Source organism: Sturnira hondurensis, unplaced genomic scaffold (assembly GCF_014824575.4).
Source record: "Sturnira hondurensis isolate 20B ecotype Veracruz unplaced genomic scaffold, ASM1482457v3 Scaffold0014430, whole genome shotgun sequence".
NCBI lineage: Eukaryota > Metazoa > Chordata > Mammalia > Chiroptera > Phyllostomidae > Sturnira > Sturnira hondurensis.
The window spans coordinates 1,469,323-1,494,444 of NW_028087061.1; the positions used below are offsets into that span (position 1 = coordinate 1,469,323).

Here is a 25,122-nt window from a genome sequence, read left to right on the forward strand (position 1 = left end):
AAGGAGATGAGACATGATATGTCTTAAAGATGAGTATGATTTTAATGCGACAGAGACAAGGCAGCATTCCACAAAACATTCATGATATATCAAAGTATCATAGCCACTAAAGTTCACTGGGCTTCGCTGCCTTTTTTAAATGGCTGTATTGAGGTATAATTGACAAAATTATAAGAGGCTTTGAATTCTTTTGGATTAAAAAAATGAGATGCTGACAGAGTTGGAGTCAGAAGGTGAGAGACACAGTGAAAGTCACACTGCGAAGCAGAGAAGGGAAAGGAGGGAGAAAGAGAAACTTTGATGTGGGACAGAAACATTGACCTCGGTTGTCTCTTGCACGCCCACAACTCAGGCACGTGCCCTGACCAGGGAATCAGCTGGTGACCTTTCACTTTGCTGGACAACGCCCAAGCGGCTGAACCAGGCCAGTCAGTGCTGAAATCTTTATTTTTTTTCACATGAAAGAACCTAAGACAAAATCAGGTTTGAACACTCAATTGTAGCCCCGAAAGTGGCTGAATCAGGATTTGAGTTTTTGGTGTCTGGCATGCAGAGATAAGTCTCTTAACTGTGGTGCCACCCGAATGAGACTCGGCCTCTTTGACCGAAATGGGAAAAGACCATGGGGTTCCTCCCTGCTGCCTGGACTGGAGGCCCCTTGTGGTGCAGCAGTGGGGGAGGGCACGGTCAGTCTCTGTGACATGTCTGTGATCCTCACATACTTTCTCACAGGACTGCAATTGTCAGTGCAACTGTAGTGACAATGACAGCATATGCTTCGTAAGCCAAGAATTTTCCATAGAGCCAATCCCCACCTCTATGCGAAGTTCCTTATGTTCATTATCATGGGGACATTTGGAGTGTCTAGTTGGGACTCTTTTAGTCCCATGTTCCCCGGAGGAGAAAGGTTTACGCTGAGCAAGCAGAAAATTCTCGGTTCTGACACTAGGTGGGTAGTTGAAAAATGTTTTAATTTCCATTATTTTTGCTCTGTATATTGGCTTCAGTGAAATATTGCTTCATGTTTTTGTCTAAAATAAAAATGAGAAGCTAATAGTCATGCCCAGATAAATTATAAAACTTCTCTTCCATTTTCCTTCCTTTGGTCCTCCCTCCAAATATATGTTTTAACTTGCATTCAAATGGACATATGTTGCAATATTGCATTTTTTTAAGAGCCAAGTATATGTCCACAAACACTGTTGCAAGATCAGCTTCCGGCATGACAGCGCAAGGAGCTCCATGGACCTGCTCCCCAGTGACACTGCTGAGAATTATTAAAACACACACACACACACACACACACATAAATCATCTGGAAGTGGTTCTAAGGGCAGATAGCAAATGAAGAAACAACTATTCAAGAAAGTCAAAGATTTGGTAAGAAAAGTGAGATTCTTCGGTTTTAAACCAAGACCACTTCCCCCCTCCTCTCTCCCAGCTCAGCCAGGCAGAAACTCTACTCCAGACTAGTGCAGCCAAGAAGGTGGGCTCCCCACCGATCACCCCCCTTGTCCCCAAGTCAGGGTTTTCTCCTCAGAAGGAGCAGGACGTCAGGATTCCTCACCCTAACCCCAGGTACCTGGTGCCAAGGCTAAAACATGGAGGTTCCCTCTGTTGTCCAGCCCCTACTCATGAGATAGAGGCATGGGCTGGACATGGTACCGCAGGAAGTGCTGCGGCCCCAACTGCCTGTGCCCTGGTTGTGAGGTGGTGGCAGCAATGACAGGGCGGGCAATCCAAGACCTCAAACTCCTGCCTTTTCTCCCTCATGCAGCACTCACACCCTGAAGCAGGGGTGTCTCTGAGGCAGAAGCAGACTTGTCCCCGCCCACAGCCCAGGAGCGCTAGCCCAGAGACTTTGGCTGGGGCATGGGAGAAGTAGGCCACAGAACAGATAGTTTGCAATTTCTCCCCAAAGGAATTTGCTTCATTTACAGCAGAGCAGGGGCAAGTTCAAGCCTAAAGGCACTCTAAGAAATAATGAAGGTTGTGGCAGAAAGCAATCGGGAGATTTGTAGAGCCAACGGAGATACAGGCCAAATTGGCAGGGCTGCTAGTTTTCAGGAAACGAGGGGAAAGAAACAACTGGGAGAGGACCTCCTGGGAGCAGAACAAATATCAAGCACTGACTTTTGTAACTATTATTTTAAAGGAGCCCAAATTTGACAGGCTTTGTCTGTAGAGCAATTTTTGCCCCAGGACGTTATGGAGAAGAATCGAGCAATCAGTCAGCAACTGTGATCGTGCCCAAACCACTGCTGTCCTAGAGTGTGGGCCCAAAACTGCTCCTCCCCAAGTGACATCGTCAAAGGCTTCACACTGTGCAGCACTGGGTTGTGAGGGTGGAGATTTAGTCACTAAAATAACCCAACCATTTACTAAACAAGTGAGCAAGCAAATAACAATAACAGCCCATTGGATGGTTGGAATGCCAAGTAGAGTTGCTACAATATCGTATCTAAAGGGCCCAGTCTCCAACCACCACAACAACAAAACTAAAGGCTTGCAAAGAAGGCACGACCCACACACCAGGGGAAAACCAGGTACCAGATACTGCCTGCGAGAGTGACAAAATATTTGATTTAACAGAAAAAGTCTTTAAAATGGTCATCACAAATATGTTCCAAAAACTAAAAGAAACCACGATTAAAAAAGTAAAGAAAAATGTAACAGCATTGTCACATGAAAGAGAGAATATCAATAAGGAGATATGAATCACATAAAGAGAACCAATGGCCCTGGCTGGTGTAGCTCAGTGGATTGAGTATGGGCCTGAGAACTACACAATCGCAGTTCGATTCCCAGTCAGGGAACATGCCTGGGTTGCAGGCCAGTTCCCAGCAGGGGGCTCATGAGAGGCAACCATACATTGATATTTCTCTCCTTCTCTTCTTCCCTTCCTCTCTAAAGATAAATAAATAAAATCTTTTTAAAAAAAGAGCCAAATAGAAATTCTTTTACTTTTGTTTTTTAATCCTCACCTAAAGATGTATAGATAGATAGATAGATATTATTTATTTATTTATTTCTAAAGACGGAGGAAGAAGGTGAGAGAGGAAGAGAAACATCAATGTGTAGTTGCCTCTCACACACCCCCCACTGGGGACCTGGCCTGCAACCCAGACATGTGTCCAGAATGGAAACTGAACAGTGACCTTTTCGTTCTCGGGCCGTCTCTCAATCCACTGAGCCACATCAGCCAGGGCCTAAGGATATGTTTTTTAAATTAATTTTTAAGAGGAGAGGAAGGAGAGAGACAAAAAGAGAAATATCAATGTAAGAGAAAAACATACACCCTGCCATACACGCCCCAACTGGAAATCAAACCCACAACCTAAGTATGCACCCTGACTGAGAATCAAACCTGCAACATTTTGGTATATGGGGTGATACTCCCACCAACTGAGTCACCTGGCCAGGACTCATATAGAAATTATTGAGTTGAAAAAGTACAGTAACTGAAATGAAGAATTCACTAGAGAGGCTCAATAGTAGATTTGAACTGGCAGAAGAAAGAATTAGTAAAATTTAAGGCAGGTAACAGAGATTATGCAATCTAAAGAACAGAGGAAAAAGATGAAAAAAAATAAGTAGAGCCTCTAAGAAATATGGGATATTGTTAAGCTACCAACCAAAATATGCAAAATGGTAGTATTGGAAGGAGAAGAGAGAAAGGAACAGAAAAAAATATTTGAAGAAATACTAGCTGAAAACTTCCTAAATTTATTGAAAAACTCTAGCCTACAACAAGTAAGCTTAACAAATTCCAACTAGGTTAAATGCACAGGCTCCTCAAACAGACACTGCATAGTAAAAGTGCTCAAGTCTAAGAAAAGGAAATGTTGAAAGCAGCAAAAGGAAAATGACTCATCACTTAGAAGGGAATCTCAGTAAGATTAACAGCTGGTTTCTAAGCAAACACAATGGAAGCCAAGTGGCAGGATAACTTATTTAAAGTGTTTTCAAAAGCCCACTGTTAACCAAGAATCCTATATCCAGCAAAGTCTCAGATTCTCTCTGAGTTCTAGGTTTATGGAGGTGACTTCACGGTAGACATGGCTATTTGCAAGTCCCTGGGGAACTCAGACCCACCATTTCCCAAGCTGTCCTCCTCCTCCTCATCTTCTCCACCCCTATCCTAAGTGTGCTTCTGCCACCCTGCTCCGCACCTCAGTGAATGGATCACCCCCCATGCAGGAGCTCATTCCATACTCCTGCTCCCACAGCCCCAACCCCCAAATGCAAAGTCACTCCCCACAACCTCCTTCTGTTGTTTTCCTTCACCTCATTTCCTTTACCAGCTTCTCAACTGTTCTGCCTCCACTTCGTCCCCTTTCTGACCCATGATCCGCACAGTGGCAAGAAATATTTTTCTAAAATGCAAATCAGATCCTGTCTCCCATACACACACACCCTTCCAGGTTTCCCCACTGCCTTTCTCATGGCAGGTGTCAGGGGGCAGGTGGCAAGCAAGGCCCCCTCCTTTCTCTTGTCCCTGCCAACCTGTGTAGCCTACCCCTCTGCTCACTCTACACCAAACTTGCTCTTTTCAAAATGACTTTGCCTGTGTCTGATCCTACCCAGATGTTGTCCACTTTGCTGGGGGTGAAGTTTCTCCCTTTTCTGCCCAGTTAATGCCCACATCCTTGCATTCCACCTAGCGTTCCATGTGAGACATAGAGCTGAGCTACCGAGGCCATGAGTGAGATGCTGGTGGCCATGGGTCCCTATGAACAGTCCCAGCCAAGGTGCTTTGACTGCGTGAAGATGGGCTTTGTGATGGGTTGCGCCCTGGGAGTGGCGAGTGGGGCGCTCTTCGGCATCTTTTCCTGTACCAGGATTGGAATGTAGGTGGTGGTGGGAGGCTTTGGGGACTGAGGCATCGGTGAAGCCGTGACGCAGTGTGGTGGCACCTTTGGCACATTTACAGCTATCAGGACGGGCATCCGGTGCTACTCAGGATGTGGGCATCAGATGTGGTTGCCCACATCTACCCCATCCCATCAGTCCCAGCCCATGTACTATAATAAAAACTTTGAGTAAAAGTTAAAAAAAGAAACCCACATCGTTTAAAACATAAGCTTAATTATGGCCTCCTCCAGAAAATCCTCTCCGATTCTGATGCTGGGTTAGATCTTGTTAGATCTTGAGAACACTGGACCGCCTTTATCACACTGAATTATAAATTTTAAGTTTTCTTTTCCTTAAAAATTCTTTCAAGCCCTGACTGGTGTAGCTCAGTGGATTGAACACGGGCCTGTGAACCAAAGGATCGTGGTTCGATTCCCAGTCAGGGCACATGCCTGGGTTGCAGGCCAGTTCCCAGCAGGGGACTCACGAGAGGCAACCATACATTGATATTTCTCTCCCTCTCTCCTTCCCTTCCCCTCTAAAGATAAATAAATTATATATATATATATATATATATATATATATATATATATATAATTTTCCAAACATTTTATTTACTTGTTTCTTATTTATCTAGCTTCCTTACTAGAGTGTTCACCTGTATCTCCAATAAAGAGCTCAGTACCCAGTACATAGTAGATGCTCAACAGGCGTTTGGTGAGTGACTGTTGAATGCATGCACAGAGGAGTGCAGGAGGAAACAGAAAGAGAAGTTAAGTGGTTCTCACAGTGACCCAGGAGGGAGGTCACAGGGCCAAAACCAAGGCCGGGGCAGCAGGGATGAGAAAACAGTGGGTTGATAAAGACACTGCCTGAAACCCGCAGCGCAGGCTTACACCGCAACCCTGAGCCCGCGTGGCTTGCGGCCCTAGTTTGTCTGGAGCCGACAAGCACCCCATGGGGAGCGGCCGCTCTGCAAGCTGCCCTGTGAGCAGGGATGAGGTGTGGGCTGGTTGGTGGGGGCAGGAAAGCATCAATGCAGCTATCCGCTGGCCAGCACACTGCCTCTCCCACCCTACCAGGGACATTTCACCATCTGGGCACAGCGACAGGTTCGTGTGTCAAGCAAGGACTAAGCTGGGAGTCATGCAGAGTGGAAGGATGACGGGGAACACCCATCCTGTTTGGGATGAACCTTGAAAATATTATGCTAAGCAGAGTAAGCCAGACAGAAAAGGACAAAGACTGTGTGATTCCACTTACAGGAGTTACTTAGCGTAGTAAAACTCATAAAGACGGAAGGAGAAATGGTGGCTAACAGGGGCTGAGGGGAGGGAAGTGGGGAGTCTGCTTGGTGAGAAGAAAGTTATTCTTGGGGAAGATGAGAGAGTCTGGAGGTGGGTGGCGGTCACGGTTACACAGTGATATGACTGCCCTGAATGCCATTGGATCAGACACTCAAAAGGGGGGGAAACGGTAAAGTTTGTTATGTATATTTTACAATAAAAAAATTTCTAGTAACCAAAAAAAAAAAAGAAAAGAATATCTGAGATTGATGGGGTGAGTGGTGAGTGAGGTGCAGACTGGAGGGAGGTGCTGGCAGCCAGGGCCGAGCTCCGCCAGGCCTGAGCAGGAGCCCCGTCTGGTCTCCTCAGAGAGAGGTCATGCTGGGCTTGCAACCTTCAGAAACATGCAGGCCCAAGGACTGCAACACTCCCCTCACCCGTGACCGTTTCTCTTTCTCCTCCCCTCTCAGTGGAAGCTCACCAGTGTGCTGAGGGACGCGAGCAGGGGGCTTTGCTCCGGAATTCTCTGAACTGGGAGCTGGTAAGAAGGTGATCTGGGCTGGGAGAGATATTTGCGCCAGGCCCAGCTTATCCCAGCCTTGGGTCCTCTGTAATAAACATGCCCCAGCAGGTCCACGTGGGCTCTGGGTGTGTCCCCAAGGCACCAGCCAGCCTCCAGCGCTCAGGCTTGACAGAGGCTGCCGCTGGACATTGGCCTGCTGGGTCTTTGGCTCTGTGATGGTGGCTAATTGTTGAGGCACCTTTGGCCTGGGCAGAGAAGACAGTAAGTTGGATCCATCCCACTTTCCCCCATTCCACTCACTGATGGCAGGGAGCAAAGCAGGGAAATTCTGTTAGTGAGGCCTTGGAAGGGAAGACAGGGCACCCAGGGGAGGGACAGGCATGATTCCAGGCCCTTAGGAGCCATGGTAGTTTTCTGACCTCAGAGAAAGAAACATCCCAGAGAGGAGTCCAGAACTGACTCTATCATAATTCCAGATACTGGAGTTTCCTAATTCCCATTGCCTGACACCTACGGGAGGCCCTTTTTGCTGCCTCAAAGCTCAGCAGCAGCGGCAGCAGCAGAGCGGGAAGCTTCCTGAGTGGTATCCAGGCCAGTGATGTCCCATCCCAATGATGTGGTCGCTGATAGCTGGTTAGGTCAGAATAAGGACCAGACGCCCATCACCACCCAACCTGTAGCTTGTCCACATGCCGTTATTACCCTGAGCTCCGCCTTTTACCCCTGGTGGTGGGGGAGGGGATTTGTCTAGGGCTGGCTCTGCCATCTTGTTGTATCCCTCCGTGATTTTTTTTTTCTGCAGGAGATGCTCTGGTAAAACAAATAGGAAATGAATGACAAAATGTTCTGCATTTTGGCGGGCATCTTCTCTATCCTCAACACCATCCAGTTCCTCATCTTTGACTTGAACGAGGTTATGTTCCTCGGCTATGAGGACAGGTACAACATCTATGTGGACATAAAGTCTGGTTTAGCTCCTTGGCTCTTGACCGACAAAAAGCCCATCAGCATCAGCCTGTCCACCATCACCATCAGCCTCAGCTCCCTGCTCCTCTACTGTGTCCACAAGAACAAATACGTGGGGCTGCTGTGCTATGCCTTGTGGATCGTCATCTACGAGGTCGCCAGCTTCTGCATGGTCCTGCTCATCAATTCGATGATGAGAGAGCAGTTCAAGGAACTGGGTTACCTGCACTTGATCTTCCAACTCTCCCGTATGTTCCTGCACTTCTTCTGTCTGCCCTTTATCATCAAGTATATGTACACAATTTATAAGGACCCCAAGTCTTTAAGCAAGATAAACCGCCGCAAGCGCTCATCCGTCAGTACAATCGACTCGTGGCCGGTGATGGTGTACCGCAAGATAAACTGAACAGAGCCAGGAAGGAGAGAGAGAGGCAGTGCTCCACAATGGTAGAGGTCCCCTTTCCCTGCCCGATTTCTGTTGGCTCTCCTTGCCTTTTCAGAGTTCTTGAATTTTATGCATTTAAGAGTGATTCTTGGGGGAGGGAGGATATTGAGGGCATGAATTGATTACTGTGCGTGTGTGTTTTTATGGCTTGTTTTAGCATTGAATTATACGTGTGTTTACTTAACCATTTCAGTGGTGCATACTGCTGTCTTTCATAGTCCCTCCTCTCTGCCTGTCCTTAGTTTCTAGTTTTTCTCGTGTGGATTTCCCACAGATGCCTGCTCTGTCCAATAGAACTTTCTATGCTAATAGGAATGTCCTGCCTCTGTGCTGTCCATGAGCTACATGTGGCTACAGAATGCTTGAAATGGGGCTCTCACAACCCAGGACTTTTCAACACTAATATTCATTTTGACTTCAGTAGCCACATGCAGCTGGCTTGTCGCTGCCACACTGGAGAGCACGGTCAGGCAGAGCCTCTCTCACCCCTGCATGGGGACACTGCAGGAACCGCTCTCCAGCATCAGGCATCACTCTGCTTCCCTTGCACTTTTCGGAAAACACTTCCTTACAGGTGGCTTGTAACATGGCAAGAAGAATGCCCATTCCAGGAAGCTCCAGAGTGCTCAATGTAAGCTCTATGGACATTTTGGATGGGATAATTCTGTCTTTCAGAGGGTTATGCTGTGCATTGCAGTGTGTTTAACAGCATCCCTGGTCTCTGCCCACTAGATACACTAGCATCCCCTCACCATTGTGACGAGCAAAACCAGCTCATTGCTGCCCTGGTCAGGTAGCTCTGCTGGTTAGAGCATTGTCCTGATACGCCAAGGTTGTGGGTTCAATCCTCAGTCAGGGCACATACAAGAATCAACCAATGAATATATAAATAAGTGGAACAACAAGTCTCCCTCCCCTGTGTCTCCTCCCACCCTTAAAAAAATCAATAAAAATTTAAAAAATACATCTCCTTGCCAAATGTTCCGTTGGGGACAAAATTGCTCCAAGTTGGGGACAAAATTGCTCCAAGTTGAGAACCGTTATTTTAAATCGATACACCCCAGTGTTGAGAGCTGGGGTGTCACTACTGTTAACTAATGAAGAGCATATTTTCTGAGAGCTCTTTACATTCACTGCGTGCACAGTTTTAATCCTAATATTTCCATTTTATGGTTTGGTAAAACTGAGACTGAAGACACTTGCTGTGTCTTGGTCACATGGGTGATGTGACCAAGGGCACGCAGTGGTACAAGAAAGTTTTGAATCTAGATCATCTGACTTCATACACACATGTCCTATTCGGTCCCCTGAAGCACTCTTACTTTTATCAAGATTTTTTTTAAGTGGGGGGACCTTCTTTTAGGGTATTTCGTTTTCTTTCAAAAAGTGTTGGGAGTTAAGTCCAGGGTCACTGTTTGGACCACACCCCCAGAACCAGGAACATAATGGCAGTACCCACTCTTATAGAACACTTTATGAGTGCTGGGTGCTATTCTAACTTAATTTCCCTCAATTCTTTCCACCACCCCATGATGGATTTGGACCCAGGCCAGTTACCAAAATGACCACCAGGTGGCAGTCAGCAATAAGCTTTTTCCTGGGCCTGTTTTGAAACCTTGGCCAGATCCTCAAGGGGTGGCTTATTTGGGATTTAAGGAGACTCAAGCTAATGACCAAGGATTAATGGTGTGAGTCCCTGCCCTTTTCTCACAAGGTGTGCTTTGACTGGTTGTAACTTGTTACGAGAAGCAAAATATAAAACCAGAGCCCACTTCAGCCCATCCCAGCTGGGCTGCTGATGGCAGATTGGGAGACTGGAGGCCTGTGTAGAGAAGAGGTGGAGGGAGGGCAGAACTGTGAGCTGCCTAGTGCGGGACAATTTAAGGTGCTCAGATTCAAGGCTGGTGCGCCTTTGCACTGGTACTTCTCCAGCCTCTTGCCTCATCTGCCTCCACTTCCTGGCCTCCCATCCTGTCTAGATCCCACTTCACTGAAATGAGACTGCTCTTGGGAAGGCGATCTCCACACCGCCCAGCCCCAGTTTAGCTCTCAGCCTTCTCTTTCAGGTCCTCTTCAGCCTTTGCCAGCTGAACCCTCCCTGTTTTGCAAACAGTCTCTTCTCTTGGCCTACAGACACCAGGGCTGCCTTCGCCCTCCATTGCCTTTGCAGTGCCCCAGGTTCCGTCCCTGGCCCTCTTCTCTCCTCTGTCTCAGTCACCTCCAGCTCTCAGCCAGGCCCATTACAATAATCCCCGTGACCACTGCAGCCTGGACCTCTTCCCTGAACTGTACACTTGATGCAGTTGCTTCCTTGTGGTAGCAAGTTCCTCGAACACAGTTCCCAACAATCTCTGCACACTCGTCACCTCCCCTTCCATGTGGCCTGGACTCCCAACAAACCCTATCAGCTCCATCTTCAATACACACCTACCGTTTCCCATCACCTCCACTGCCACCACCCTAGCTTAAGCCGTCACCATCTTTTGCCCAGGCCACTGCAGCAGCAATGTACTACCTGGTGTCCCCAATGCCACTCTGGTTCACTCTATGCCATTTCCTCATCCAGCCGTCGAAGGGATCCTGCTGAGCCCTTAGACTGTGCCTGTCTTCTCCTCCGCACTCAGACAGGGGCCTGAGTGCTTACCTGTCGCGTCAGATGCTTGGTGATCCAGTTCCCTGTCGTCCCTGCAATCTCCTTTCTAATGACTTTGGCCCTCTGCTCCAGCCACGCTGACTTCCTTGCAGCTCCTCTTACACACCCAGCACACTCTAGCCTCAGGGCCTTTGCACAGGCCATTCCTTTGTCCTGGAATGTTCTTACTCTGGATAACCGCTGGCTTCCTCTTTTGTTTCTTCCAGATGTCTGCTCAAAAGTTGTCAGAGAGACCTTCCTACCAACCTGTGTGAAACAGCCCCTCCCCACCCTACTATCACCTGGCTTCCCTCTCCATCCCCCCCAAATATGAGCACCATATTTCTTCGCCGATGTTTTCCTAGCACCTAAAACAACACCCAGCATATAACAGGTGCTCAAAAAGTATTTGTGGAGTGAATGGACACAAACCCTCAGCAGAATCGAACGGCCTGTTGTTCCTTGTTTTCCAAATGGTGGTTACAGCAATGGGCTGGTGAGGGGCAGATTCCTCTTCTCTCACTCATTTCTGGAGTTTCTGGTGAACACTGTAAAGGTAAAGCACCTGCAGAGGACCTGGCTTTGGCTTTCCTGTCCCATTCCTCTTCCCTAATCTCTTTCCCTTGCAACAGCTGCTGACACTGAAAACACCACCTCACCTCCCAGCGCTTCCTCACCAAGCCTAAAACAAATAGTTGGAACAGTTCAGGAACAGTTCAGGGGCACCTGGGAAGGACAACACTCAGAGCTGCCACCCACACCTGTGAAGAGCTCCAGCTTTCCGTCCTCTCTTTCCTCACTAGGTATGCCCATCCTGAGCTAGGAGTATGGAATACCTTGGGAACAAGGCACAGCCCACATTCCCAGGGGCTCCCAGCCCACTGAGCAGTCACCCAGAGCCGCCTATATCCAGTATGATGGGTGCTGGGAGCCGCAGGACAAGTCCCAACCCTTGGAAGGTAGAAAGTCAGGGAAGTCTTCCTGGAAGAGGGAACCTTTAGGTTGAGTCCCAGAAGAGAGTATGATTGAGCTCTGAGAAGGTGGGGAGGAACTGGAAAGGTGGAAGCCTGAGAAGGTGCAAATACCCCTGGGATAGCCACGCTGTAAGTTCTTATCTGTCATCTCTACCTCAGGGTGAAGGAAGGGGCTCAGTTCACGGGAAGGTGGTGTCAGAAGAAAGCAAGCAGGCGAGAACTTCCGCAGAGAGAGGGGTCTTCCCTTTTCCCACGGTCTCGTCATTTTGAGCATCTTTCTTTCCCACCTCACTGCTCTCGCCTGGCACTCAAGACTTCTTCCAGCAGCGCGTCCCACAGAGGACAGATTTCATTGTGCTGACTTCTCCCACTGGTTTCAAGATGTGCACACATTTGTCTGTTTTACTTCTTTTTCCTCACGGCCTCAGGTCTCCATTTTCCCTGCTTCCTTCCCCCCACACTCCCCTTATCCATCAGTTGCTACTATTCTCAGCCTTCGAAGCCCTCCGTTTCTGACCGTGGTCCTAGCTGACTGTTGGTCTGAACATGTGGACTGGTGCCGTGCTCTTTTTTCCCAGGTGATTTGCCCACCCAGCAAGCGGCTCTCGGAGCCCATCCCCGGGGGGAGGTGGCCAAGCAGCCGGCTGGGCCATCTCCTGACTGTCCAGACAGCTTCCACGTGGGCAGGCTGCTTGTGAAACCCCGCAGCTTCCTTCCCCTAGCCTTTGCCCCTTCACCAGTCACTAGTGAAACAGAAACTTGTTCAAATGCTCACATTTTTTTCCATAAATGAATTGAGTTTCTGGGAAATAGGCTTTACAAATGTCTTCTGACTGTATTGATTTTGTTTCCTAAACGAGGGCTTTGTGTGCGTGTGTTTGTGCATATAACTGTGTGTTTGTGTATCTGTGAATATGAACATTTCTATGTGCATACATTGGTGCTGTGTGTGTATTTTTGCATGTGTGTGTTTGCATTTTGTGTATGTGTAAAAGGCCAAGTTAAACAATTATTTGGTGATTCTCAGAAATAACTTACATATTAGAAAAAAAGAAATAATTTACATAGTATAGATACCAAAAGGTCAAATTTCTTTTCAAAATCTCCTGCCTCCTACCAAAACCACCGTTTCCCTTCCAAAATATATTCTACGTGGACAACACTAGAATGCATCTTATTTAAAGGGGGATGTTGGTTTTCCTCTCGCCCCAACAGCATGACGCTGATGAGCTGTGTTTTATGGAAGAGCTGTAGAGTGGAAGTTGATGCCCTCTTCTTTCTCAGACAGAGTTTAGGGGGACAAGGATGCTTTTCAGAGGGGTTGGGAGACAGCAGTTGTAAGAGGTGTCCAGGCAACTAGAGATCCTAGCAAATCTGCAAATAGATACTTGGTGACTCCTTTTCTTTTTTCTTTTTTAATTAGTTAATTAATTTATTTTTAGAGAGAGGGGATGGGAGGGAGAGAGGGAAGAAGAGCAACACCGATGTGCGAGAGAAACAATGATCAGTTGCCTCTCGTACACGCCCCAGCCGGGAATCAAACCCACAACCTGAGCAAATGCCCTGAGTGAGGACCGAACCCACGACCAAGGCGTATCCCCTGACTGGGAAGCGAACGGGCGACCTGTCTCTCTGTGGGCACATCGCCCTACTGACTGATCCAGACTGGCCAGGGCCTGGCAGTTCCTTCTCAAATTTTCCCAGCTCCTTGCACCTTCCTCTTCCCTGGCTGAACCTGCTGCCAGCTTCCCTGACCTCAGCCCACCCCACCCACCCTGACCTCCCATCCAAGGGTTGCTTGCATTTTTTGGCAGAATGCTATTTTACTCAGCATTTGGTCACCTTTGTACAACAACCACCCTCCCTCCCCACCTCTGACATTCTGGAACACATCTACACTTCCTAAACATGTGCGTTCATGCCTGCTTTCTTTCTTTCTTTCTCTCATTTATTCATTTGTCAAAATGCATGCCTTGTCAACTATTTGCTGGGCATTACTGTAAGAAGTAAAGCAAAACAAACAAACAAAAATAGGGTGCGGTCTTGGTCCTGAATCAAGAAGGGAGTAATTACAATATCATATAATAAATGAAGTGATGGAGTGAGTCCAAAGTACTGTGTCATCCTATTTCTCAGGGATTTGTTCGGCAAATGTTTATTGAGCACATGCTCTCCATCAGGCCCTGTTCTGGATGTTAGAGCTCTAGAGTAAAGAAAACAGATAAAGTTTGTGCTCTCAGGAAACTTACCTTCTAAATAGGAAGACAATTTATAAATAAGTGAACATCTAAGAATATGTCATAATCTCAGTTGGTGATAGGTGCAAAGAAGCAAAGGAAACAAGGTGATACAACATGGTTTTGTGCCAGAGAGTGAGGCCTAGCCATTCTTAATAATCCCAGCTTCTTGTGACTGACTGTTTCAGGAGTAGGCCCAAAGCCTAGACGAAGGGGCCTCCAGGAGGCCCTGGATGAGGAATGTCTCTCTGAAGGTGACGCTTAACAGGACTGTGAAGCTCTGTGGGAACAGCATTCTGAGCAGAGGGAACAGCAAATGCAAAAGTTCCAAGCGGTGGGAACACTTTTGTTGTGATCAAAGAACAGCCGGTGACTAGAGCGAAAGAGGAAGGACACAGGAATGTGGTGGGTCAACAGCCCCTCCAACGCATCTTCCTGAACCAGATGTCCTCGACTCCGCTACAGCTGTGGTCCTAGAGGCTGGGTGAGGGTGTGCATGGGGCCATTTCACACCTTCATTCCCCATAGGAATGAGGCAGAAGCCATCTTCCTGCCACCTTGCCTGCAGCTGGCAAACAAGACCATGGAGCCACCCTGGCCCTGGGCTGCAACGCTCCAGCGCTCGGCCACTGGATTTGCAGGCAGCTGCAGCTTCCCGGCCCCTGGGTTGCTGTGGTGGTGTTTTCTGGAAATGAACAGTTCCACAGGTGACCTACTGATCCCCAGCTTCCTGAGGGGGGAAATGACAGCAGCTCTGCTGGCAGGCAAGTTCAGGGGTCACACAGGAGTCATTCCTGCAGGCCCAGCACCAGTGGAAGGAACCTACTCCCTACATTCAGTTCCTTTCTGGCTCAAATACCTGCAGTGGCCTCTGGTTTCCTGCAGCCGGTGCTGAGCAGTAGAGAGTTTGGGACACCCGGCTCCCACGTCTGAGAGACCCCACCGTTCAGCAGGGAAGAACCTGTCTACCCCTGCTTCCTGTTTCCCAGGGCAGAGCCAACTCCCTATTCACAACAAAACTTCTCCCCTCACTACCTCAGAGGAGTTTAACTTGGTCAAAGACGTGATGGCAGGTTTTTTAAATTTAATTAAATTGGGGGGTTATATTGGTTAATAAAATCACACAGGTTTCAGATGCGCTGTTGGCAGTCCCAATAGACTGTAGAGAAAGCCTACAGGTTTCTCTTCATCTGCTATGCTAGTTGAACTGCTCAGGGAATTTGAGGAGATGGGGAAGGCAGCGTTTCCGCTGGCAGTGTCCCCAAGCCAGTGATACTCAGCCAGGTGTTCAGGACCTGCCCTTTCTCACAGTTCCCACAGGCCAGCCAGATGTCGAAACGATGCTTGGGTTCCCAGGTCTGCCAGTTGAGTGACACCTATGGAGCAAGGCCTGTGCAGAGCACACTGAGGGAGATGTAAAGCTTCCCTCAGGATGTTAACGGTCTAGTAGAGAGAAAATGGACCCTAAAAGCTAATGCTGATCGAGTGTTTGCTAGATACTGCTTCAAATGAATGCACCAATTTAATTCTCTATGAAATAAATTGTATTGTTTCTCCCATTTTGTGGATGAGGAAGCTGAGGCCTGAGAAGTAAAGTCACTTTTCTAGAGTCACATACAAAGTGGCACCACTAGGATTCGAGCCCAGGCAGCCTGGCTCCAGGGCTCCTCACTGAGTTGACCACAACCAGGCAGTGTGTGAGGCCCAAGGAAAGCGTTAGGAGAGCAAAGCAGAGGTGGAAGTGACTCTGCCTGAGGGAAGCGGGGCAGGCTCCCCCTCCTCTGACAGAACTGGCCCATCTGGCCAACCCAGCGAACGTGCATTGGACCTGGACTTTGTGCTGGGCCTTGAGAAAGGTCCTGGTGATACAAAGATGAATGAGGCCTGCTTTTCTGCACTTGAGGCACTCACAGAGGAGGGGAAGTGACAGCTAACAGTAACTGGGATACAGGAGAATAAGGGGTTCAGCACCAAGGAGAGAATCAACACTGCAGCTGACTTAGCGATAAGAGAAGGCTTATTAGAGGGGATACACAAGCTGGGTTTTGAACAATGAAGGTGGTTTGCCAGGCCAATAGTTTGGGTGGAGACGGGGGAGGTAAGGGGGGCAGAAGGCATCCCAGATGGAGGGAACACCATGGTGAGTCTAGGAAGCGGGAGCTCAGTTGGGTTCTGCAGTGCGGGGGGCAGCAGCCAGCGAGGAGGCTGCAGAGCGAGCAGCAGCCCTGCCTTGGAGACACCACTGTGCTGTGCCAAGGGCAAGTCCGCCCTTTGCTCTGGGAGAGTGTTTTTTAACATGAGGGTTACAGCCCATTCAAGTATGGCAAAGTCAATTTAGTAGGTCAAGTCCAGTATTTTAAAAATGAAAAAAAAATTGAATGAACTAAGATAAAACAGAAATTAGAGAGACCCAATACTTTTGTATTAAGAGTAAGTACAATTTTGTGCAAACGTTTTAGTTTATACAACGTGGCAGATACTGCGAGTTTTCTATCAATCCATTCTCCTCTATTCATTTTATTTTTTTAAATTTATTTATTAATTTTAGAGGGAGAAAGTCAGAAAAAGAGAGAGAGAAAAAGAGAGACATCAATTTGTTGTTCCATTTGTTTAGATTGGATGATCCATTTGTTTGGATTCACTGGTTGCTTCTTCTATGCTCCCTGACCGGGGATCGAACCTGAACCCTGGTGCATTGGGAGGACGCTCTAACCAACTGATCTACCCAGCCAGGGCATCTCCTCTCTTCATTAACAGATGCCCCCAAGTGTTGGTACACGGCTTCCCAACTAGAGACTATATATTCCAGCTTCCCTTGCAGTGAGGTGTGGCTATGTGACTGACTTCTCGCCAACTGAGTATGAGCAGAAGTGGTTTGTGCCACTTCTGGGCTCTGCTCCTCGAAGGAATGGCCTGCTCTCCTGTGTGTCTTTCCCTTTTCCCACCAGCTGTGGTACAGACATGGCAGTAGGAGCTGAAGCCACCACCCTGGGCTCAGCCTTGGAAGCTGCATATGATGGTATTAGAGCCTTGAAAAGCACACCCCCAGACCACAAAAGAAAAGACAGGTTATGTGAAAGAGAAGTTAACTTCTATTTTACTTAAGACACACTTACACCCTGGCTGGATGGCTAAGCTGGTTGGAGCATCGTCCTGTACACCAAAAGGTTGCAGGTTCAATTCCTGGTCAGGGCACATACTGGTCAGGGTGTGTGTAGGAGGCAACCAATCAATGTTTCTCTCTCACATCAGTATTTCTCTCTCTCTTTTTCTCCCTTTCTCTCTCTCTCTCTCTGAAATCAGTAAAAATATCCTTGGGTGAGGATTTTTTAAAAAAGACACATTTCTATTTCATTATCTTAGACCACTCCCTATAACACACACGTGTTTATATGTACATATGAGGTCTGTCCAGAAGGTATCTAGCCATGTAATGTGAAAAATTGAGACATTTACTGAAGAAGATACAAGATACAAGGAACATTGTACAGAGGACAATGACACTTCAGTCCCCTTCAAAGTAGGCACCTTGGGACCTCACGCAGTTCTTCCAATCTCCATCAGCTGCCCCATCATATTTTCCTGAATCTCATTGATGGCCTGAAATCTCTTCCCTTTCTAAGGTGACTTTAGTTTCGGGAAAAAACAGAAGTCACAGGGCACCAAATATAGGCCATAGTGGGGCTGAGTCACCTGGGTGATTTGATGTTTTCCAAAAAAAACTCTGCATGAGACATGATACACGAGCGGGCATGTTATTGTGATGAAGCTGCCAATCACCTATTGCCCATAGATGAGGCCTTCTAAATCACCAGAATAGTTTCCACAGAGGAATGTTCAAGCTTAATACAAAAATTTGATGAAGATGCATTGTTCTGTTCACTCAGCCATCTTGAATGCGACGGCCACACAGTACATACACATGCTCACTCAACAATGTCTACCTCCCCCACTGACTAGTCCAGTGAAGTCAGTGAAGTTGTCATTGTTCACGAATGTCCATTCCAGTCCACTCTCCTTGGCTCCCTGGTTGCATGGATGTCACACAAACCGTTCTCGTTATATTAACGATGGCTGGACTTTTTCTGGACAGATCTTTTATATGTTTATACTCACAAACAAATCAGGTCATGCTGTAAATTATATTTTTTGCGGTGGATTGTAGTTTTCAAAAGTAGAGAAACTGCCTGCCCTTAAAAGGCATTTAAAGCATGTGAGTGATATGATCAGATGTGTACTTCCAAGCTGAAAGGGATCTTAAGAATCACTTAGCCCAGTCAGTCCTCCTTCTTCTGGATGGGAACCTTAGGCTCAGAGGGTTAGGGGGCTGATTCAAGGTCCTGGGGCTCAGTGGCAAGAGCTGGTCCTTGAACCTTGACCTCTGAACCCAAGACCAGGCCCCTTCAGTGTCAGCAGCTGACAAAGACTCACTTATCTGTTCTTTCTTTCAATCCCCGGACACTTTCCTGCCCCATGTTGTTCCCCTAATTTTCTAATTAGCTCAATTCAATTCAGCAAGTATTTTTTGTAACCTACTGCATGCTAGGTTGTACAGATATGGGAAAACCTTCACAAAAATCTCCTTAACTGGTGTCACGAATAGATACCAAAGTAAATCAGAACTATTTTTGTGCAGAGATCATCAGATATGCACATATCTCCTAGCTCTTACCCCTGAAAGGGCACAGAAGCAGTGATACCCCAGCAGCAGTGAGCACAACCAGGCCCCGATTTGGTTTTTCAGTACCATTCTTCAGGGCCACAGGCACTCTGAGAAGCGGTTGATTCGGGCTGGGAAGGTCAAACCCAGGATGAGTCTGGGGCACCTTGTGCTGTCAGGAAGTAGGAAAGTGCCCAGAAAAGGATGGGAGCTCACCAAACTGACACAGGAACCAAACCGAAGGCACTCCCAAGGGCCAAAGCTGATACAGCTTGGCAACAAAGTGAGCAACAACCATATTGGATTTTATAACTCACAGACTAGAATAAATATCCAGAAGTCCATGCTGATAGAAATAGATAATTGCATAAAAAATTACTTCTTTAACTGAGTATCTAGATGACTGGAAACATGAAGATTTAAAAACGAGTAGCAGTTGGGTAGGCTTGAATACTCACACTTTGTGGTGACTGGGACAAAGCTCCACTCATAACAGACAAGTCCTGGAAGAGGAGGCGAAAGTCCTGGTTTTAGTCTTGTCGCCCCCACCATCTATGAAACATGAGTGAGATCACCTACCTTGCCTACCTCACGATTCTCCAAAGAAATAAAAGTACACAAAAGGAAGGTGGGGTTTTTTTTTAAGAATTTATTTATTTATTTTTAGAGGGGGAGAGAAGGAGGGAAGTATCAACGTAAGGTTGCCTCTCATGAGTCCCCTGCTGGGAACTGGCCTGCAACCCAGGCATGTGCCCTGACTGGGAATCGAACCACGATCGTGTGGTTCGCAGGCCCACGCTCAATCCATTGAGCTATGCCAGCCAGGGCAAAAGGAAGGTTTAAAAAAAAACAAAAACAAATAAGCGAACCCCTTCCCCGCAAACAAAAAAACCTCCATCATCACCAGGACAATTATGGTCATTATTCACAGATTCTGTATTTCTGAATTTGCCATCTCACTAAAATTGATTTGTGACCTCAAAATCAGTACTCACCATGCCTTCCTGGTCGGTGCAGACATGTGCAAAGCACCAAATCTTTGAGTCTTCCAAAGCTCATGACTTGCCCATTGGTGCCAAGTGGAATAAGGTGGAACAAAGCCACGCTTTCTCTACCTTCTTTTTTTAAAAATTTTTATTCATTGATTTTAGAGAATGAGAGGGAGAGGGAGAGAGAAGGAGAGAGAGGAAGAGAGGGAGAGGGAAAGATGGAGAGAGACATAGATTTGTCGTTTCACTTACTGATGCATTCATTGGTTGCTTCTTGTACACAGCCTTGGCACACAGGGATGATGGCCTAACCAGCTGAGCTACCCGGCCCAGCTTGTTTTCTCTGCCTTCCTGTTCCAGCTCTCATACTCTAAACAAGTATCCTCTTTTTTGTTCTATTTTTCACATTTTTGTGCTTTTCGTTGTGACTTGGCTGTTTAAAACTGCCCCCAAATGTAGTGCTAAAATGCCATCTAATATTCTAAGAGTGGGAAGGTTGTGACATGTCTTACAGAGAAAATACAGGTGATAGGTAAGCTTCCCTTGGCCTGAGTTATAAGGTTATTGGCCTCGAGTTCGATGTGAGTGAGTCAATAATACAGCAGGTCCTTGAATAACCTTCTTTTGTTCAACATTGTTTCATTGTAACGTTGATGAGAGGCCAAAGGAACTTAACCCTTGTTCACATCAACTAGCCTGCGGTAAAACTGGCTTCTCCTTCGTGTCATTTCACCAGAATCACAGAACCCATCCACAAGGGCATTGAGTGAGGACTCCCTTCATATCCATTCAATAAGATGTCTTTAAAGAGAAACACACATAAAACGTTTGTGACCAGAACTCCACAGGAGTCTCACCCCATCTGTTTCCCCCAGGAGCAGTGATCCCGTATTTACTAATTCAGGTGTTCGCAGCAACTTGACAGAACGTAACTACCGTGAGTGATGGCAATCGACTGTGTTTAGTAGCACTTTCAGTAATCACTTGTAGAAAGTAGCACTTTGTGTGTCTGGCCCACACTATACTTTCTTTGAGATAGTCTCAAATGTTCCCCTACAACATCCTAGAAAAAAAGGTTTTGTCTTGGGCCTTATCAGTCATCTCAGCGGAGAAGAAGCTGGCTGGCGCGTCTGCTGTTTTCTCGTGCTGACAGATGTCCAATTTGTTGGGTATTTGGTCACGTTATTTTCAAGTGGGTCAATCACTTTTCCTGATTCCTATGTTCCGTCCTTGTCAGTTTGGGAGAGAAAATGCTGAGGTGGTAGACACTTGAAATTTTTTCTCACAAATGTCCTGCAACTTTATTATGAAAAATTTCAAACATACAGAAAAGTTTTAAAAAATAGTAAAATGAATGAATACCCAACAACTCTGGAAGACTTGTCACATGGGAGAGTGACCAGATTCATATGGGGCCAGAGAGTGGAGCGAGGACTAACGAAGGGAAGGTAGGAGGAGACGAACTTCAGCATGAAACGGGGAGGACTTTTCTATCTTGCCAGGGGGTTGGTCAGCTGAGTCAGAACGCCAAGGGCCCGGGCTGTGTTGAAGCCCATCCCTGTGGCAGGGGGGACGAGGTCCGGACAGCGACCCCAGGTGTCTGTGAGTTCACGGTCCACGATGGCTTTGTCTGAGTTCTAGGAGCGCCACAGTGCCGTTTGCATGGCCACCGTGTCACATTCCAGCCCCCTTGGTGTTAACTCAGCCCTGGGGTGTGGATCCCAGAGCCGGGCCTCCACTTGTAACGTGGTTCCTCTGGGAAGCTGTGTTGAATTTCAAACAAATGATAAACACACTTTTTAAACAGGATCTACCCTGTGGAGGCCGGAGAATTGTCCGTTCTTCTTAAACTTGTTCTTAAATCCCTTGAGGCATCTCAGCGGCCCCTAGTGCTACTGTTTTGGGATTTGGAGATTGAGTCTGTGTTTGCCGTATTAAATAACGACTTCCTAAACTTCAGATTCCACTGTAGGTTTGACCAGACGGAAAGGAAGAAGACCTGAGGTTGGGACCCTTCTGAGTCAGACAGTCCCAACCCAGCTTCCTGATGTTGTTGGAGGGAACCGCCTAGGGCCACAGGTGACCCCGGCCACTGAGACCCTGCCCTGGCACCTCCTGCCGACACTTTCTTCTTAGGCCTCCAGTCCCTCTCTGTTAGTACAAAGCAGACAACGTACGTATTTTTGTGCATCCTCTTGCCTGTGCTCCCGGGGTTCCATGTGCCTGACTCTCACCTTTTCATAAGATTGGAAAGCTGGACTTTGCATCGGCCCCTATAATATTCATCTTTCAGGGCTTACACCAAGCCAAGGGCAGTGACAGTGTGTTGTGTAAAGGAAGACCTTAAACTTGGAGACAGATGAACTTAGAATTCTACTTTGCCTCTCACTAACCATGTGACCTCAGTAAATTATTTCCACATCTGGTGTTCTTATGTTTAAGGGGGAATGGTTGTGCCTTGTGAAACATCTTTCGCCTGGTAGGCACCCAGTAAATGGTCATTCTCAAAAGTGAGCACATGTTGTATGACACCATTTAAATGAAATTCTACAGAACGAAACTAATCCATAGTGACAGAAAGCGAATTAGTGGTTGTCCAGGGCTGGGGGGGTCGGACTGGGGAGTCGCACGGGACCTTGGGAAGCTTTGGGGGTGTGGAAATGCTCTATATCGTGATAGTGATACACGGATGTGTGCAATTGTCAAAACTTATCAAATAGTGCACTTAAAATGATCCCTAAATAAAGTTAGTTTTTAAAAAAGGTTTAGTCCTGACTGCTGTGGCTCAGTTGGTTGGGTGTTATTCCTCAAAGAGAGGATGTGCCCAGTCAGGGCACATATAAGAAGTAATCGATGAATGCATAAATAAGTGGAACAACAAATTGATATTTCTCTCTCTCTCCCTTTCTCTCCCTCTCTCTAAAATCAATAAACATATCCTTGGATGAAAATTCAAAAAATAATAAATAAATAAGTAAAGCCATCAATGAATGCATAAATGAGTGAAACAACAAATCCACGTTTCTCTGTCTCTCCCTCCCTCTCTCTAAAATCAACAAATAATAATAAAGGAACTCATTTCAGAGTCAAATATACATTTTAAGTTCTTTTTTATTTTAGATTATTCATATCATCATATAATTTCCCCCGTGGATGTATGTAAATAAGTGACAATTGAATTGATATCAAATCTCACTTTCTAACTGACTCGTATTGTAAAACTGGAGAGGTGTGTTATGAAGGCCACGGGAACCAAGACACAGTGAAAGTATACTTAAAGGTGCCACACATTTTTCCTAACATCATGAACTTAAAGAAGGAAAATATTTTTTTTTCCGGTGAAATTAGAAGCTTGTCACAAAACGAGGTGAGCGTGACTAGGGCTTGGAGTGGCCCTCGGAGCCTTTCCCCCGCGTCAGCTCGAGTTTCCTTGCCACCGTCTTCGCACAGAGCTCCTCCTTGGCTCTCCGGGTCAAGGGCACCCACCCATGTCTTCAGGAGTTTTCCTGGCATCTCCTCCCACGACACTGTTACTTGCACTTCATTGGGCACAACGTTGTTGTGTCCCCACGGCTAGCTGCAAGGGAATATGAGGAATTCAGCCTTTGCTCCTAAGGGAAGTCATACGACCGGCTAAAAATCCGAGGTCCTGTCACGGAGGGAGAAAAGGAGATTTGGTACTGGCACAGGCGACAATGAATCTCTGCTCAAAGCCCTGCCTGGTAACAGAATATTTCACGTATAATGGTAGAAAAGTGGAAACTACACAAATGAATAACAGACATCTGTATTATGGCCTCATCAAAATAATTGTTTATCTGCAGTTCTTTAAATGGAAACATTTCAATAGCATATTGTTAAATAGGGGGTGGGGGGAACGGGTTACAAAAACATGGGTCGGTTCTATAAAATAATATAAATAAAATATGTACATAAGATATTATATATATATGGATGTGCTAAGAGTATTTCTCTCTGGTGTGACAGCATTACATCACATATCTTAAGTTTACTTTATACCATTATTTTTACTAAAAAGTGTGTGTCACTTAAAAAAACTTATTTGGCCCTGGCTGGTGTGGCTCAGTGGATTGAGTGCCAGCATGAGAACCAAAGGGTCACCAGTTCGATTCCTAGTCAGGGCACATGCCTAGGTTGTGGGCCAGGTCCCTGGTGGGGTGTGTGTGAAAGGCAACCACACATTGATGTTTCTCTCCCTTTCTTTCTCCCTTCTTCTCTCTCTGAAAATTAATGAACAAAATCTTTTTTAAAAAAACGTATTGGTACTTGAAACTATGTGGGGATCTGTGTCTCTCAGGAATTTCATGAGTTGTGCAAACACACAAATGACCCTCAGTTACTGGGTTCCTCGGAGACCCTGGACAGGGAGACGACCTAGGAGATTACCGATCCCCAGGCCTGGAGTTCAGTGGACAGCAGCTGGAGGTGTGGGGATGTCCACCGAGAAGATGGTAGGTCTGGGAGCTGCGGAGGGGCAGGAAGCCTGTAGTCTGTCGGGGGATCTTCCCTCTGCCTCTGCAGAGTCGCACCCTCCTTCCCCATCTTGCTCTAAGTCCTGAGAGGCTGACCTGGGAGCACTGTCTCACACCAGTTGGGAGGCCCTGGTGGAAGATCAGAGGGTGAGAAAAGAGAGGCCAGGGTGTTTCCGTCTCTGGCTCGCCCCCTGGGGTTACCACAGGCTGACTGCTTCTCTGGGAGGAAGGTCACAGACCTCATCAGGCAGGCTGCTCCACACCTGAGGCTCCAGCTGCTCCTCCTCTGCCCTTTGGGGTTTAGCCCCAGGGTGCGGACCCGCCCCTGGTGCTTTCCCAACACCTGCCCCACACCTTTGTGAAGAGCTCTTTTTCACACTCTCCTCACTTTAGCCAGCCTGAAAGTGCTACTTGTTTCCTGCTACAGGGCTTGGGACTAAGATGCAGAGAAGTTGAAGGTAAACCAAAGGTCAGGAAACCAGGGGAGGAGTTTCAAGGAGGGCTGGCCCCACAGTTTTATGAGGCTTGCAAAGTCAAATTAAGGGTGAGGTCTCAGAGGTCAATTGGCATGGGCCACCGGGAGGAGGAACTGACAGGAGGAATGAAGGGAATCAGGTGGGTGGTTATGGCAGGAGGGCTCTGGGTTGGAGATCAGGAAGGAGATACGCTGTGGGAGCTGAGAGAGGCAGTGGGGCAGAGGCGAGAATCAGGGCAGAGGTAGGAAGAGGAGGCAGCCAAGCCTCCAAGGGAACAAATAGGACTCCGGTCCAGGTGGGGTAAGCAGGTAGTAACTTCAAGAATGAGTGTGTATGGACAGTGTCATATACACACCCATACACCTAAACAACACCCACACCCACTATACTGTAATGTGCACACCAGTACATACATAAATATGTGTATACCACTCTGCTCCACCACACACACCAAAGACACAGTATGTGCACACATACACACACCATCACACCATACCATCACCTCTGCACCACATCAGACACAACCACACATACACCAACACCCCCACACCACGCCCCATACACAAGTCACTTCCAAAGCCATAGGT

General features: G+C 47.1%; 2 protein-coding genes across 2 annotated transcripts; both read left to right on the plus strand.

Moving 5' to 3' along the window:
- The first annotated feature begins 4,710 nt into the window (after positions 1-4,710).
- Positions 4,711-5,046, plus strand: LOC118998982 (reactive oxygen species modulator 1-like). Its single transcript, XM_037063324.1, is given in 1 exon segment — positions 4,711-5,046. A coding segment is annotated over 1 exon segment (336 nt).
- Positions 5,047-7,483: 2,437 nt separating this feature from the next.
- Positions 7,484-10,372, plus strand: TMEM217B (transmembrane protein 217B). The gene is given in 3 exon segments (XM_037063325.1): positions 7,484-7,991; positions 7,994-8,076; positions 10,208-10,372. Coding segments are annotated over 3 exon segments (747 nt in total). The 5' UTR covers positions 7,484-7,492.
- The last annotated feature ends 14,750 nt before the right edge of the window (positions 10,373-25,122 follow it).